This window comes from Molossus molossus, unplaced genomic scaffold (genome assembly GCF_014108415.1).
Source record: "Molossus molossus isolate mMolMol1 unplaced genomic scaffold, mMolMol1.p scaffold_m16_p_7, whole genome shotgun sequence".
In the NCBI taxonomy this organism is placed as follows: Eukaryota; Metazoa; Chordata; class Mammalia; order Chiroptera; family Molossidae; genus Molossus; species Molossus molossus.
Window position 1 is genome coordinate 95,830,417 of NW_023425401.1, and position 15,448 is coordinate 95,845,864.

Consider the following 15,448-nt stretch of genomic DNA (forward strand, 5'->3'; position numbering starts at 1 on the left):
ATTTCAAAAGTATTTAAGAGCTTCATTGAGATGAAATGTATATGCCATAAATTTCATCTGTCTAGTGTACGTTGATGGGTTTTAGTACACGTACAGAATTGTACAACATCAGCAGTCACTCCCTGTCCTTGCCATCCACACTCACACCACCCCAGCCCTAGGCAACCACTAGTCTATTTTCTGTCCCTAATGATTTGCTTAGATTGGACATTTCATGAAAACGAGGTCATACAACAGGTGGTCTTTTGTGACTGGCTTCTTTCATTGAACACAAGACTTCTGAAGTCTAAAGTACTGTGAAGAAGCTGGGGATAATCGCCCTGCTGGTTTGGCTCAGCGGTTAGAGTGTCAGCCTGCGGTCCAGAGAGACCCCTGTTCGGTTCCCGCTAAGAGCGCGTACCTCGGTTGCAGTTTGTCCCCGGCCCTGGTTGGGTCGTGCAGGAGGCAGCCACTCGATGTGTCTCTTTCACATCGATGTTTCTCTCTCTCTTTTTCTTCCTCTCTCTCCCTCCCACTCTATCTGAACAAGAAATGTAAAAATGTCCTCAGGCGAGGATAAAAAAAAGAAAGAAAAAGAAGCTGGGGATGCTCACAGGTCCTGCTCTTCATCTGTTGCATTGTCAAGTGTTTCTTGAGCACCTTTTACAGGTGAGACATATGCCATATGGGTCACAATGGGACAGGGGTCTTTCAGGTTTTAATTCCACCCTCAAGGAGCTAACTGCAAAGTAAGATGTTAACACAGCTATAAATAAGTATTTTTTTAATGCGGGAAGTAGTGACTGCCAAGAGAAAAATATAGATCAAATACCATGTAAGTTTAGAGGGAAGCAAGGTCAACAGAATCAAGTTCTGATAAGGTCCAGGAATCACTAAGCCCTTTATGATTCTAACCACTGCACCATTATTTTCTTCTCCCACGAAATGCCCTCCCTTCTCCCCATCATGCCCCACCAATAAGCCCATCACATCCGATTAGTAAACTCTGCTCATCCTTCAGTGTTCAGCTCAAATATCACCTCTCTCATGAACCTGACCTTCCCAAGCAGAGTTAGTCCTTAATCAGTTCTTCATGCTGCATGTGTATCTCCATTACAACTCACAGTGCATTTCTCTGCTCTGTTCACCTATGAAACCCCAGCACTTAGCACAGCGTCTGGCACAGAGCCAGGTCTAAATACATGATGGTGGGAATGAGGGCACAGAAAAACAACTGAGAGGCAAAGAGGGGAGACAGAAAGGTTGGCAGAATCAATCTGAAGTGTGTGCAAAGTGGCAGTCAAGTTACAGTCCTAGATGTTATATTAAAGAAGAAAAAAATAGAACATTTACTGATCACCGCCATGTTTCATTTAGTCTCCATGGCAACACATATACATTTTATGATGGAAAGTGAACTGAGGGTTGTCACAGGTATTTTGTTAGAATAATTATATTTTGTTGAAATAATTTGTTTAAATAATTATAAGGACAATATTCAGAATCCATTTTATCCTGGAGGAAACTGAGATAACTCACACAAGATCACACAACTATTAAGTGACAAAGCTCTTTGAACACTAAACATACACTGCGCACACACATGCATGCGCGCGCACACTCACACTTTTATTTAGAGGTAATTTGACTGCAGACTTTCCATTTCCCATTTGAAGACAATGGGGCTCATTTCCTCTGGAACCTGTTTCTGAAAACACACAGTCACAGTACATCACTTGAAGAGGAGGTGGTGACTTCAGTCGGCCTGTGCACCTCCATCCTGGGTCTGGGAGCCTGGTGCCAACCATGCCTCCTGAAATGCATCAGAATGATGCTGCAGGCTACAGTACTAGTGAGACTTCTGTGACAGTTCAAAGAGTTTACTTGGATGCAGAGAAGAGAATATTTCAAAGTCCTATGAGCAATAATGAGCAATACAAATGGGCAATTTTTAAAAATCATTGTTTTAAAAAGTTTTACTTCGTTTTTGCAAAATGATGAACATGGGTTATGAAACAATGGCTTTGTTAGTAGAGGTAGAATGTTTAACGGGCCAGAAAAATAATTAGAAGGATCAATTTATCAATGTTTGAAAAAACATTATTTTTAATTATGCAGTTCATGTTTTTCTTAGATTCTTTTACTAAAATATGTCAAAGGTCACAAAATAATTATGAAAAGAGGATTATAACTTCCTATAATCTTAAAATAAACACTCTAAAATGTTTCTGAGAAAGAATATTAAAGCAACCTTTCTAGAAAAGTTTTATAAAGATGTCACAAAAGCAGTTTATGAGCTCAATCCCATGAGATTTCCAGAAAAGTCAGTATGTTATTTAGGAAAATTAAAGAAAAACATTATGCCCAATGGGTATCTGTGTTGTCCCAGAAAATTAAAAACAAAAGCTGCTCAGCCAGCTCATTTTTCCTACCAGAACAAAACAGAGTTGATCAGCCATATCATGTCTGCAAGCGCACATGTACACAGAGTACAAGTCGGAGCTTCCTGCTAAAAACACACGTTCTGTGGTGGAGAGTGAACTGAGGGTTGTCGCAGGTATTTTGTAAGAATAATTATATTTTGTTGAAATAATCTGTTTAAATAATTAGAAGGACAATATTCAGAATCCATAACCTTAGCTAGTTGCATTAATAAAAAAATTAAAATGTTCTTGGCAAACTGTCACTTTTAAATACTGCTTTAATATTTTTATTTAAATCAAATCTATCCTAATTATAGTAATTGATTTTCATATAATTCTTCAGGTCCATCCTCAAAAGTGACATACAACAATCAATGTTTTATCTTATTTTTTTAACGTCACGAGATGACGATTACATTAACAGGAGGACTAATTATATCTGAAGAATTTAATTTAGTGTGACCGCCAAACCAATCTGACCTAGTTGTATGCATTACCGGATTGTAGCACTTGGCAGATAAGGTGAAAATGAGATGCACTGGATAAATGGCCTGCCTAGCTGAGCCAAATGCTTAGCAGTTTTTCTTTTATCATTGTTAGTTAATGCTTAGCTACTTACGTATGGTCTGAGCACACAGGGGAGCCAGCTCCCTGGTCTCCTCCTCTGCGCACAGTGGCCTGAGGGGACATAATGGTAGGTCTTCCTTCCAATACTAACCAGAAGCCAAACCAAATCTGGAAGTTCCTGAGCTTCCATGCACAAATCCCCCAGGCTTCAAGAGCTGGCCCCAGAGACTCGAGGACGTGAGCGAGAGCAGAGAGGACACCCTTTCAGGAAGAAAAGTGTACTAGTAGAATCAGAAGTGGAGATCGAGCATGAGAATAGGCGTCCAGGAGAAGAGATAGTTATGAGGAGCAACTCTCCTCTCAAGGGCGCCAGAGTTTCGACAACAGGGGGACATTTAGGGGTCCTCCTACGGGAAGTAGCCAGTGCTGAGGAGCTGCTTTTCCAAGTCAGAGACTCGACCCAGATACCTGAACTAACCTAACCCTGCTATCCTAAAATTCCAGGTCAAAGGGACTGATGCCAGACTACCTGGACCCAATGGAAAAGGAAAGGAAAGAAGGAAGGAAGGTAGCAGGAACAGAGGGTGAAAGACCCTCCAGGGGAAAATCCCAAATTGCTTTAGCCCTCCCCAAAATTTAGCAAGTCTGCTCAGATTATTTCTTTTCTAAACTAAACTAACAACTAGGAATGGGCCATGAATCTCCACATCAATGTTTCCAAATCAGGGCCCCACTCCCTGGCTGCCACCACAGACTTGTGCTCGTCCTAAGATGGTGCTCAAGAAAGTGCCTCTTACAACAGGGCTTCGCGGGGTTGCTATGGTTAAGACCCAAAGCTGGCAAAGCACTAAGGGCACCATCCACCATACCCAAACACCTCATACCCATGCCCACTGAACAAATTTCAGAGAAAGGTCCCTCCTGCTGTCTCTGGATGACACATGCACCTACACATGTGACCTGATTTGCTTTAGCTCCTTCATTCCATAAACTTGGACTGAGCACCTAACATAATACAGTCACTATGGCTGGGGGTCCAGAGATGAGTAACAACCTTTCCCTGCCCTCAAAGCTCATAATCTGGTAGGAGACAGAGAGTAAACATGTAATTACAATACACTGCAACAAGGATCAGTACTATAGACTTGTTGATACAAGAAAAGGAGATTATTCAAAAAGGTATTGACTTGGGCTGAGCAGTGGTTAGAGCATCAGCACTCGGACCAAGAGTCACAGGTTCGATTCCGGTCAAGGGCACATACCTCAGGTGCACTTCATCCCCAGCCCTGGTCAGGGTCGTGAGGGAGGCATCCAGTTGATGTGTCCCTTTCACATGGATGTTTCTCTCTCTCGCTCTCCCTCTCTCCCCTTCCCCCCTCCCCCTCCCTCCCACTCTATCAGAAGATAAAGGAAAAAATATCCTCAGGAGAGGATAAAAAAAAAAAAATTTAAGGTACTGACTTGGGAAGCCCTCATGAGATGATGGGGAAATGGCTCTTGAAGGAAGAGAAATCGCCTCAACCCTCTGAGACTTCCTTTTATCCCACTGTGCCCGTCACCTGGCCTACACCAAGACAGACCTCTCACCTCGGCAAAGAGAGGTCAGCCCCTAGGAAAGGGAAAGTATGGAAAGAAGTACCATAAAAGGAGGTCCTGCGAGGACAAGTGAGTAAACTGAAGCTGTGGATCAATGGGCAATTACAGCACTGGGTCATAAATGACAGAAAATGTATACAGGGTGCTATGGGACCCCAGCAGGGGCACCTAACCCAGACTTGGAGTCAGGAAAAGCTTCCGTGCGTAAGTGACTTCTAGGCAGTGACCTGAACAATGCGGAAGAATTAGCCAGATAAAAACAAGCAGGAGGTGAGGCGGGGGTGGGGCTGGGTGGACAGTTGGAGGAACAGTGTTCACACAGAAAAGAAGAACATCGTCATAGACCCTATAAGGACAAGTTCAAGGACCCTGGAACTTCAGTGACTACAAAGAGAATTCAACATGAGAGAGTGGGCCCAGGGGTGATGCAGGAGACTCAAGTGGGAGACAGACTGTATAGGACCTACTTGGCTACGTCAAAGAGATTGATATCATTCTAAGAAGGGGGGAGCCTCAAGTTTTAAACAAAGAAATGGCAGGATTGTTTCTAACTTTTGGAAAGGTTATGGGGGCTGCAGCGAGAATGAACTGGGGAATGCAAGACTGAAGGCAGGGACCCCAAGCTAGAGACCGACCGTAGGAGCAAGGCCGGAGAGAGATGGGGACCAGAGTAGGGCCATGACGCCAAGGATGAGAGAAACTATAAAACTGGAAACCATAAAAATGAAAATGTAGAGACTTGCTGCTATTCATTAAACACAGAGCAAGACCTGTGGGTGTCCCTCTCATGACTGTAGCCACACTGGGGATGGACCAGCAAAAATTAAAATCATAAAAGACCAAAGGGGCATAAAGTGAGGGGCAGAGCAGAGCACTTGCTTTTTGACAAAGTCAATGCATCGGGACTTTCAGCAGCCACCCACCACCCCACCATACAATCTGTGAGATGTTCTCACCACCTGCGCCTTTAAATAAGGAGACAGTCACCGTTACTAGCCTATAATGTAATTTCAAGCTCCAATCATTTGACGCAGGCTAATTAAAACCCATATTTCAATTAACTATGCAGTCAGGGGACCCAGGCCACGCAGAACCAGAATACTGTCTGTCTGGTACGTGCCACAGCAATTTTGTGAACAAATCTGACAAACCTTAGGACAATGATCCACATGGTTTCTGATGCTTTTCAAGAACACTCAGGTAGCATCACAGCTGTCAACAAAGTGTCAAGTAGCCCGGGGGGCAGAACAGGTTTAAAAGGGGGATTTAAAAGCACTCCCTGTTCCCTGGTAGCACAGATTCGGACTAATACAGAGCACTGTATCAGTAACTCGGAGTAAACCGGGGAGACAGACAGGGTAAAGGGAAGAAAGGAAATGCTGGGGCAGACCTCACTTTTTTAAATGTTTTTTACCAGGAAAAACATCATCATCAACAACGATAACAACGATAACCTACTATTTGGTTGACAGCTGGAAGGGTCACTGGATTGATTCTGAATAGTTCTGGGTACAGCAGGAAAATGTACATTCGAAACTCTCATGGGCAATTTATTTTAAGGTCTCTGGGCCATCTAGATGATGGCCTCAAAGTCTATCAAATTCCAAGAAAGGCAAAAAATAATGTTAATCAAACATTTATATTACCCCTGGCATATTAAAATTTAAATCAGAAATAGTACTTTTATATACTGTATGTCCTATGCTATATAATCCATTAGAGCTGCTTATCTAATCAATGTCTGATTATTTTATTTTATAAACCTTGGGAACATGATTATAAAGTTTATACTCTCCAGTTGTTTTCTCTTTGTGGCTTATGACATATTATTGGTGACATCCATGACTTACTTGATTGTTATGCCCAATGACAACACTTGTTCTATGAGAAAATACATTCCGCTATCCCACAGTTCACTTTCGTGTCCAAAATCTACTGCAGCAAAAATGGGGAGTTTCTTTACTATAGCTCCTCTTTTTCCACGTGGTCACTGAAGTAACTTACTTCCAGCTCCCGAGTACTGTGACTGCAGGCATTACTGTATTTCCGACCTAAGTGTGAAATGCATCTAACAAAACAGCTGCTTCTCCTAGTAACTTAGGAACAAGTATGGAATTTCTGACCCACTTGATTTCTCACTACTTGGAGGCACTAAGGGAAAATGAATTACGCTGCAGTAGTCACAGAGCCGGGACCTCTGAACATTTAATAAGCATCTGGCCAGTGGTCAATCAGCCAACCAAGAAATCGAGGTTCTAAGTCACCAAGGTACTAAGTGTGATGCCAACAGTTCAGAACCTACTAAGCTTCTCTCTGCACAGTGCCTTCCACGGCTGCTGCAGCCTTTTCTTTTCTGCATGACTCCCCTTTCACCATCCAAAATACCCTGGTGTGTAAGCTGTCTTGTCAATGATGTACTGTTCCATTTTGTTTTTATGTTTTCTATGCTCTCTTCTCAATTTTAGAATAAAGTGAGTTTAAATTTGGGCTGGTTTCTCAAAATTAAATACATTGCAAAGAGTGATGAATCAAATGGCACAGAGGAAAGTGCCCTGGACCAGGGGAGAAGGACTGAAGTGTGAGTCTAGGACTGACACCAACCAGCCACGAAGCCTGTCACCAAATCCACCCAACGTTTCTGTGCCTCTGCCACTTCTACCTCGACCACGTGGCCACCGTCTTCCCTACCAGTGATTCCCAATTCATCCATAGCCTTCCCTGCTCAGAAATCCTCTGTTGAACCCGACACTGCCTCAAACAGCTATGGGCAACATTTTTTTTTTTTTGCTATAGGGCCAATTAAGGACAAATAAAAAAATGCTTATGGGGCTGCTTAATTTATTCATGAAAACAGTTTTATTTAGTACTATGGTGGAAAACATATTCTTACCATCAGATTTGTTTGTTAAATATAATAATACCAGTGAGAAAATCAGCCCTGCATTTTCAGCTATAAAAATGCTATTGAGTCCTGGTGGGGTGGCTCAGTTGGTTGGAGCGTTGTCCATGCTCCAAAAGGCTGCATGTTTGATTGCCGGCAGGGTGCATATGGCAGGCAACCAAGATGTTTCTCACGTCGATGTTTCTTTCTCTTTCTTTTTCTTTCTCTCTTTCTCTCTCTCTCTCTCCCCCTTCCCCTTTCTCAATAAGCATATCCTTGGGTGAGGGTTAAAAAAAGTTATTAATATCTGATCATTTTAAAAGTATCAACTAATGCAACTCTTTAAACTTGCATCCTAAAATTAAACAGAGATGCTCAGTAGCCACTAGGTAAAATTGAGCTCTTTAACTACCAACCTTCCCACCCATGAGACTCTTTATCTGAATTAGTCTGGTCTATGTACTGAGTCTACCAGGAACACCTTCAACACCAACACCCCCATCCCTCTTCTCCTAAGGTTTGGCTAAAGTCCACTTCTCCTGATGGCCTGCCTGCCCAAGCTCTTGACCTTCTTTCTCTGAATTCCTAAAGCACTTGTTAGACCTCCTATATATTCTATCGGACTTATAGATTCATTCACCTACTCAAAAATATTAACTAAGCAGATGAAGGGTGCTAAACTGGTCCTTATTTACTACGCAATAATGTTAAATGTGCTTTCACCAAACAAACAGTCCTTGAAGTCAAAGACCACTACGTGCTAATACTTGTTGTCCGATGGAGCAAACAGCAGTTCAACCAACCATTAAACGTAGACTGTTGCCCTGGCCGGTTTGGCTCAGCGGTTAGAGCATTGGCCCACGGTCCAGAGAGACACGGGTTCAGTTCCCGCTAAGGGCATGTACTTCGGTTGCAGTTTGTCCCCAGCCCTGGTTGGGTCATTCAGGAGGCAGCCACTCGATGTGTCCCTTTCACGTCGATGTTTCTCTCTCTCTCTCTCACTCTTCCTCTCTCTCCTTCCCACTCTATCTGAACAACAACAAAAAAAAATGTAGACTATTTATGGGTGTCTTTTTAAGAACAAACTAAACTGCCCTGGCCGGTTTGGCACAGCGGTTGGAGCGTTGGCCTGCGGTACTGAGAGACCCGGGTTCGGTTCCCGCTAAGGGCATGTACCTCGGTTGCAGTTTGTCCCCGGCCCTGGTTGGTCGTGCGGGTGGCAGCCACTCGATGTGTCCCTTCACATTGATGTTTCTCTCTCTCTCTCTCTCTCTTCCTCTCTCTCCCTCCCGCTCTATCTGAACAAAAAATGGGAAAATGTCCTCGGGCGAGAATAAAAAAATAAATAAATAAATAAGAAGAAGAAGAACAAACTAAACTAGTATATACATTTCTTCCCTTTAGGAACTGTCAAGCAAAGTACATATCTATTACAGAACACACAAAAAAAGTGGAGAGTTGAGACACTAGCATCAACAAATTTTAAACATTAAAAGTCAGAAACATCAATATTGCAATTCCCTTCAATTCTTGTAACTCAAGTCAAAGGAGCAAGCATAGCTGTTACAGTGTTATGTCTAAATGAGTCTTAAAGAGCTGCTATGACCCAGCGATCCCGCTTCTGGAAATACAACCAAAGAAACCTGAAACACGGATTTGAAAGAATACATGCACCCCTGTGTTCCTTGCAGCATTATTTACAACAGCCAAGATGTGGATGCAGCCCAAGTGTCCATCAGTAGGCGAGTGGATAAAAAAGTTGTGTTACATTTACACAACAGAATACTCCTCGGCCGTAAAAAAAAAAAAAAGCAAATCTTACCTTTTGTGACAGCATAGATGGACCTGGAGAGTATTACACTAAGTGAAATTAAGCCAGTCAGAGAAAGACAAATACCATAGTGATTTCACATATATGTGGAATGTAATAAACAAAATTAACTAACAAAATAGAAACAGACTCATATGCAGAGAACAGACTGACAGCTGTCAGAGGGGAGGAGGTTGTGGGGCCAAGTGAAAAAGGAAAAGGGATTAAGTTTAAAAAAAAGAAGAAAGAAACTCATAGACACAGCATCAGTATAAGGATTACCAGAGGAAAAAGGGATGGAGTGAAGTGAAAAAGGAAGGGGATGGGGGGATAAATGGTAATGGAAGGAGACTTGACTTGTGGTGGTGAACACATAATACAATATACAGATGCTGTACTATGGAATTGTACACCTGAAACCTATATAATTTTATTAACCAATGTCACCCCCAATAAATTCAATAAGAATTAAAAATAAATAAATAATAAATATATAAAATAAACAAAAATAAAAATAAATAAATATGCATGGTGTTAATGAAAAAGATTATAACTATGTGCAATAGCATCCCTATGTCAGCCTTAATAAAAATCCCCTGTTGTAAAAGCAAACCAATATAGCTGAGATAACACATTTCACAGCAAAGAATTTGAGGTGGCAAGGACAGAGTTAATTTCTTTAGAGCACACTCATTTATTAAAGTGGCATTACAATCTGTCGTGTGTCACACAGTATATTATTTTGCCTGAACAGCTTTACATGCAAATACTTATTGCAACGAGTCATTGATCTGGTTCAAGGTTTGGCAAGAAATAGTTGCAGTAAAGTCTTTAGAGTAACTTACTTTCTTACAGAATACATTCTCAAAACTATATATATGACAAAACTTGGTTCCCATATAATAAATTCTAGGTATCTCAGTCCATCAAATACATTGCCCTATATTCACACACTGGAATAGTGGAGGGCTGATATGAATTACAGTCTTGTGAGGAAGAAAGCATTTTGATAAATATTAAAATTTCAACTCACATTTAATACATAATTCACTTGACACTGAAAAATGTAGAAAAGGCTGGTGACATTTTTATCAATATCTTTTTGTAGACTTGAAAAATTATTTCACAACACATCTAAATTATAAATCTTAAGAAATCTATTACTGACCACTAACAAGACCCCCAAATGAGACAAATGCCAAACAGAACAAATTTGGAGGCTTCCTACTTTTATACACGTATTTCTGTTTAATCTTGGGAAGACTACATCTTTATTAATTTGCACAATCCTAGGCCAATTGCATTCTTAACCTAGAGGCAAGATGATTTCAAAATAGCATGGCAAATAGTTCTTTTCTTGGGCTGGGTTAGAAAGGGTAAGGGACATGTATTCAAAGATCCTGCACTATTAGTCTTGTTGAGCCTTTCTCTCATGGTGCAGACAGAATGTACATGAGGGTGCAGAGGTGTTCCCCAGCTACTCTGAGTCTAAGGAGTCAATACCTCCAGCACACTTGTAACACACAGGTTAGGAGGCTCAAGATGGAGATGAAGATGGTATACCCCAGGGAAATATTCCCTGATGCTTCCATTTACCCACAATCCTGGGGGGCTGGGATATAGAAAAGACAGGAAACATGATTCACAAACACACAGACATATTTCGCTCCATAACTTCAGTCACCACATCATTAAAATCATCCAATGAAGGTCACAATGCCAAGCACTGCTACAGTCTAGACTAGAGCTGTGCAAGAGAACTACTCTGATGAAAATGTGCTATATCTGCTGAGGAGCTGAAATTGTTATTTAATTAATTTTAATTTCAATCTTAAGGCCATATGTGACTAGCATTTGGAGTGCAGTTCTAGCCTGAACACCAAACACAAGGTGATACTCAAAGAGTTTTCAGTGCTCAGGCTGGTCATGGACCAAAGAGTTCATCAGTCATGTCAACCTAGCAATGGGAAGAGGTGGATTCCTCAGTACAGCCAGAGATTATCACAGTGCCAGTGTCATGCTCCGCCGACCACACCATGAACATTTATAGAAAGCCTCCCACCCACACGCACTCTCTCAAAGGCTCAGCTTAAAAAGCCAACCAAGAAGGAAAACACTTTCTCTCCTTCAACTCACTATTGAATGAGATCAATACAAAACACACACACACACACACACACACAAAAAAAAAAAAAACTAGAAGAAACAACAATCACTTATAAATAGAAGATTCTTTCCTGAACTCAAGCAGATCATCACTAAAAGGCAGCTCTTTCCTCCAACTAGTTTCTGTTACATGCTTTCTACAAAAGCAGCAAGGTGTCATTCAAATTATAATAAAACATAGTGGTTAATAGCGTTTGCTCTGAAGTATAACAGATTGAATTCAACTACCACCTCCATTGCTTACCAGCTGTCTGTGGGCAAGACAATTAATCACTTCAAGTCTCAGTTTCCTTCTTCGTAAAATGGATTAATAATAGTTCTTTCCTCACAGGGTTGTAAGGACTAAATGAGATAAGATATATAAAACATTAGCAGAGTAGCTGGTATGTCATAAACACTATTTAAGTATTATTTATCAGTATTTCATCACCATTATCATCCTATCTCCTTCCTTTACACAGGTTAAAAAAAAATCTACCTAGAACAAATCATATTTTACTTTTTAAATCCTCACCCAAGAACATGCTCACTGATTTTAGAGACAGTGAGAGGGACAGAGAGAGGGAGAGGGACAGAAACATGGATCAGTTGCCTCCCGCCCAGGGATCAAACCCACAACCTAGGCATGTGCCCCGACCAGGAATCAAACCTGCAACCTTCCAGTGTATGGGACAAGGCTCGAGCCAAGTGAGCCACACCAGCCAGGGCCAAATCATATTTTAGATCAAATCCCAACTTTTAAAATATCCATATATCAAGATGATGCTGGAAAAGGAGAAAGAGACCAGTCATGGTGCCTCAGGGGCCGAGGAAAGCAGTTCAAATTATATTCGGTGTACCACCGAGACCCGCCACTGGGTGAGACATGAACTAACATTTTCTTCAAGACTGCTGAGGCGCCTGTGCGCAAGGCAAAGCGTAAGGACACAAAAGTGGAAGCAGGAGGCCAGTGAAGAGGCGTCTGCAGAAGACAGGTAAAGAGATGCTGGTTATCTGGACTGGGGCTGCGACGGTAAAGACAGATGTGAAAGAACCTCTTAGCATGTTCTGGAGATGATGTTGACAAGACATCATCGGAAGTAAGGAACAGAGGAAACAAGGGTGAATCCCAGGTTTGGAGCTTGACTACCTGTACCATTTTACTGGGAAAGACAGAGAGCAGCAGCAGCTGTGGAGAAGAAAATAAAAGGTCTGGGGCGAGATTAAATGGAGACCTCTAAGTGGAGGTCTAGGAGAAGTCTAAGCTGAGCTGCAGGGAGAGGGCAGGGCTAGAGATGGAATTTGGGAGTCACAAGCATCTACATAATGATTCAGAAGACATACCATCGGATGCGAGTCCTCAGTGGAAATCAGCACAAACAACCAGGCTGAGGATGAAGCAGGGCGAGAGGACCACCAAGAGTGCGGCCCAGAAACCAAAGACGGTTTCCGGCAGGAGGGAGGGGTCCCTTTCTCTCTAGCATTAATGAGAGATACCGTTCTTAATGCTCCCACTAAACAAGAAGCTCAAAAGGGCCAGAACTATTTCTTATTTAGGTTGGTCCTTTCTGCTGGAAACACATCAGAAGCAGAATTCATGGTTATGACTTATGACTGGGAAGAGGCTCACAACTGCCTCTGAGTAATGGCTTTTGGGCAGTGCCTCATCTTTCTCACTGGATTTCACAGTCCACAGCTGGACTGACCACACAACACCCCTTTCCAATGAACACAGAAAATCTCAGTTAGTCCATTGCCACTTCACCGATAACCACATGTCCATTCATTAAATCGGGCAATAAGAACGGCGCCAGACATACGGCAGGTACTCAGTAAATATTAGCTGGATGAACAATAAATGGACCAGGTAGGAGACAAGATCTGCATGATCCACAGATAAAACGAGGCTTAATAATTCCCTATGTATTTCATTTAACATCCTATTTTTATCAAGGATTAAGACTGTAGCTTTTCAGCCAGAACCTCCATCTTCTGGTAATTCGCCAAAATGACAAACACAAAGGAAAAGAGGAGAGGCACCCACCCGCTCTATGTTCTCTAGGCCTTTTAGAAAACATAGAGTTGTTCCTTTGGCTACATACACGCGAATCTGTAAGAAAGGTGATATTGTGGACATAAAGGGAATGGGCACTGTTCAAAAAGGAATGCCCCACAAAGGTTACCATGGCAAAACTGGAAGAGTCTACAGTGTCACCCAGCATGCAGTGGGCAATGTTGTGAACAAACAAGTCAAGGACAAGATTCTTGCCAAGAGAATTAATGTGTGGACTGAGCATATTAAGCACGCTAAGAGCCGAGATAGCTTCCTGAAACGTGTGTAGGACAATGATCAGAAAAAGAAGGAAGCCAAAGAGAAAGGGACCTGGGTTCGCCTGAGGCGTCAGCCTGCTCCACCCACCGAAGCTCACTCTGTGAGCACCCCTGGGAAGGAGCCTGAGCCTGAACCCGTCCCTGAGAATTCATGGCGTGGTAAGTGTAAGAAGAAGACCTCTGGACTGATAAAAAATGTTTCTCTTAATTGAGAAGCATAATATTTCTTCCCCAAAAAAATAATTAACGAAAACTTGGTGTCCTTAAAAAAAAAAAAAAAAAAAAAAAGACTGTAAAGAAATAGACTGTTTATAAACTTAGAAAAACCATTAGAAAATAAAATCATTGGAGATAGTTCACAATTTGGAAAGAGTAAATCACTATTTTCTAAGTTTGATTTTAATAAATATTTACTATTCATTCTCTAATATCTCGGTAAGTAATCCATTTTACACAAAAAGATATGAAGTAACCTTCCAAAGCCTAAGAGAATTCAGGAGCTGGATGAGAAAAAAAATTTCCAAAATGCTATTTGAAAGTAGATTCATTCTACTTTCAGTACAAAACATTTTAAAAGAACCCCTGATCCTGATGTCTCATATCTCATATTCCCTAAAAAGCAGAATATCCAAATAACAAAAGACAGATGTGCTGAAGATCGTGACTATTAAGTGAATTCTTACAATTTCTGATTTGCCTACTAAAAAACATCTAAAATTAAAATTCTGAAATACCTGCGGCACCATAAGCACCCGAATACCGCTGAGACTTCGAGCCTGATGGAGAGGTCTCCTTCATACGATCGATCACATTTTCCGAAAGCTGAAACAGCAACATCAAAATAAAATCAATTATAAAAGAACAAGAAAGAAAACAGTACAATAGCATCCAAGTAATTTAATCATCCATATCAATATGTATAATGAATGGCCTAAAGAAATTAGGCTAAATCGAATAGCTATAAAACTAAAAGCAAGTAAGAACAGTTTTAAGATTTCAACATGGACCCCACAGCACTACTTTTTATTTCTTCTAATGCACTGCTAATTGCTCATTATAAATAACTCTTCTCATTTTATACTGTGTACTAAATTGTAATCGCTGAGAAAATGTAAACCCTCAGAACTCCTTCGTCATTCTTCCCCTCACCCTACAAATTTTTGTTTTTTTACCCTCACCCGAGGACATTTTTGCATTTATCTTTAGATAGAGTGGGGGGGGGGGCCGAGAGAAACACTGATATGAGAGAGACACATCGACTGGTCGCCATCCACACGACCCCAGCCCAACCAGGGACAAACTGCAACCAAGGTATGTGCCCTTAGCAGGAACTGAACCCAGGGCTCTCTGGTCCGCAGGCCAACTCTCTAACCACTGAGCAAAATCAGCCAGGGCTCATCCTACAAATTAATTCATGCACGCAACAGGCCTTAGCGCCCTCCTTCCCTCCAGTCCCAAAGGAAACAGTCCGATACTCCCTCCTGTTCGAGACTAACCACAAGCAGCCCAGCGGTGAGACTCAGTGGATTGAGCATCAGCCCATGGACTAAGAGGTCCCGGTTAGATTCCCGGTCAGGGTACATGCCTGGGTTGCAAGTTCGATCGCCAGTAGGGGGCGTGCAGGAGGCAGCAATCAATGTTTCTCTCTCCCTTCCTCTCTCTCTAAAAAAATCAATTAAAAAACATATTTAAAAAAGACTAACCACAATCAGTCTT

General features: G+C 41.7%; 1 protein-coding gene across 2 annotated transcripts in view; it reads right to left on the reverse strand.

Moving 5' to 3' along the window:
* Nucleotides 1-15,448, reverse strand: part of CHCHD3 (coiled-coil-helix-coiled-coil-helix domain containing 3) — a 306,949-nt gene that overhangs the window by 273,803 nt on the left and 17,698 nt on the right. For both annotated transcript variants that reach the window (XM_036246997.1, XM_036246996.1), the window contains exon 2: nucleotides 14,467-14,554. In XM_036246997.1, coding sequence (XP_036102890.1) covers nucleotides 14,467-14,554 — 88 coding nt within the window. The remainder of the gene's footprint in view (nucleotides 1-14,466; nucleotides 14,555-15,448) is intronic.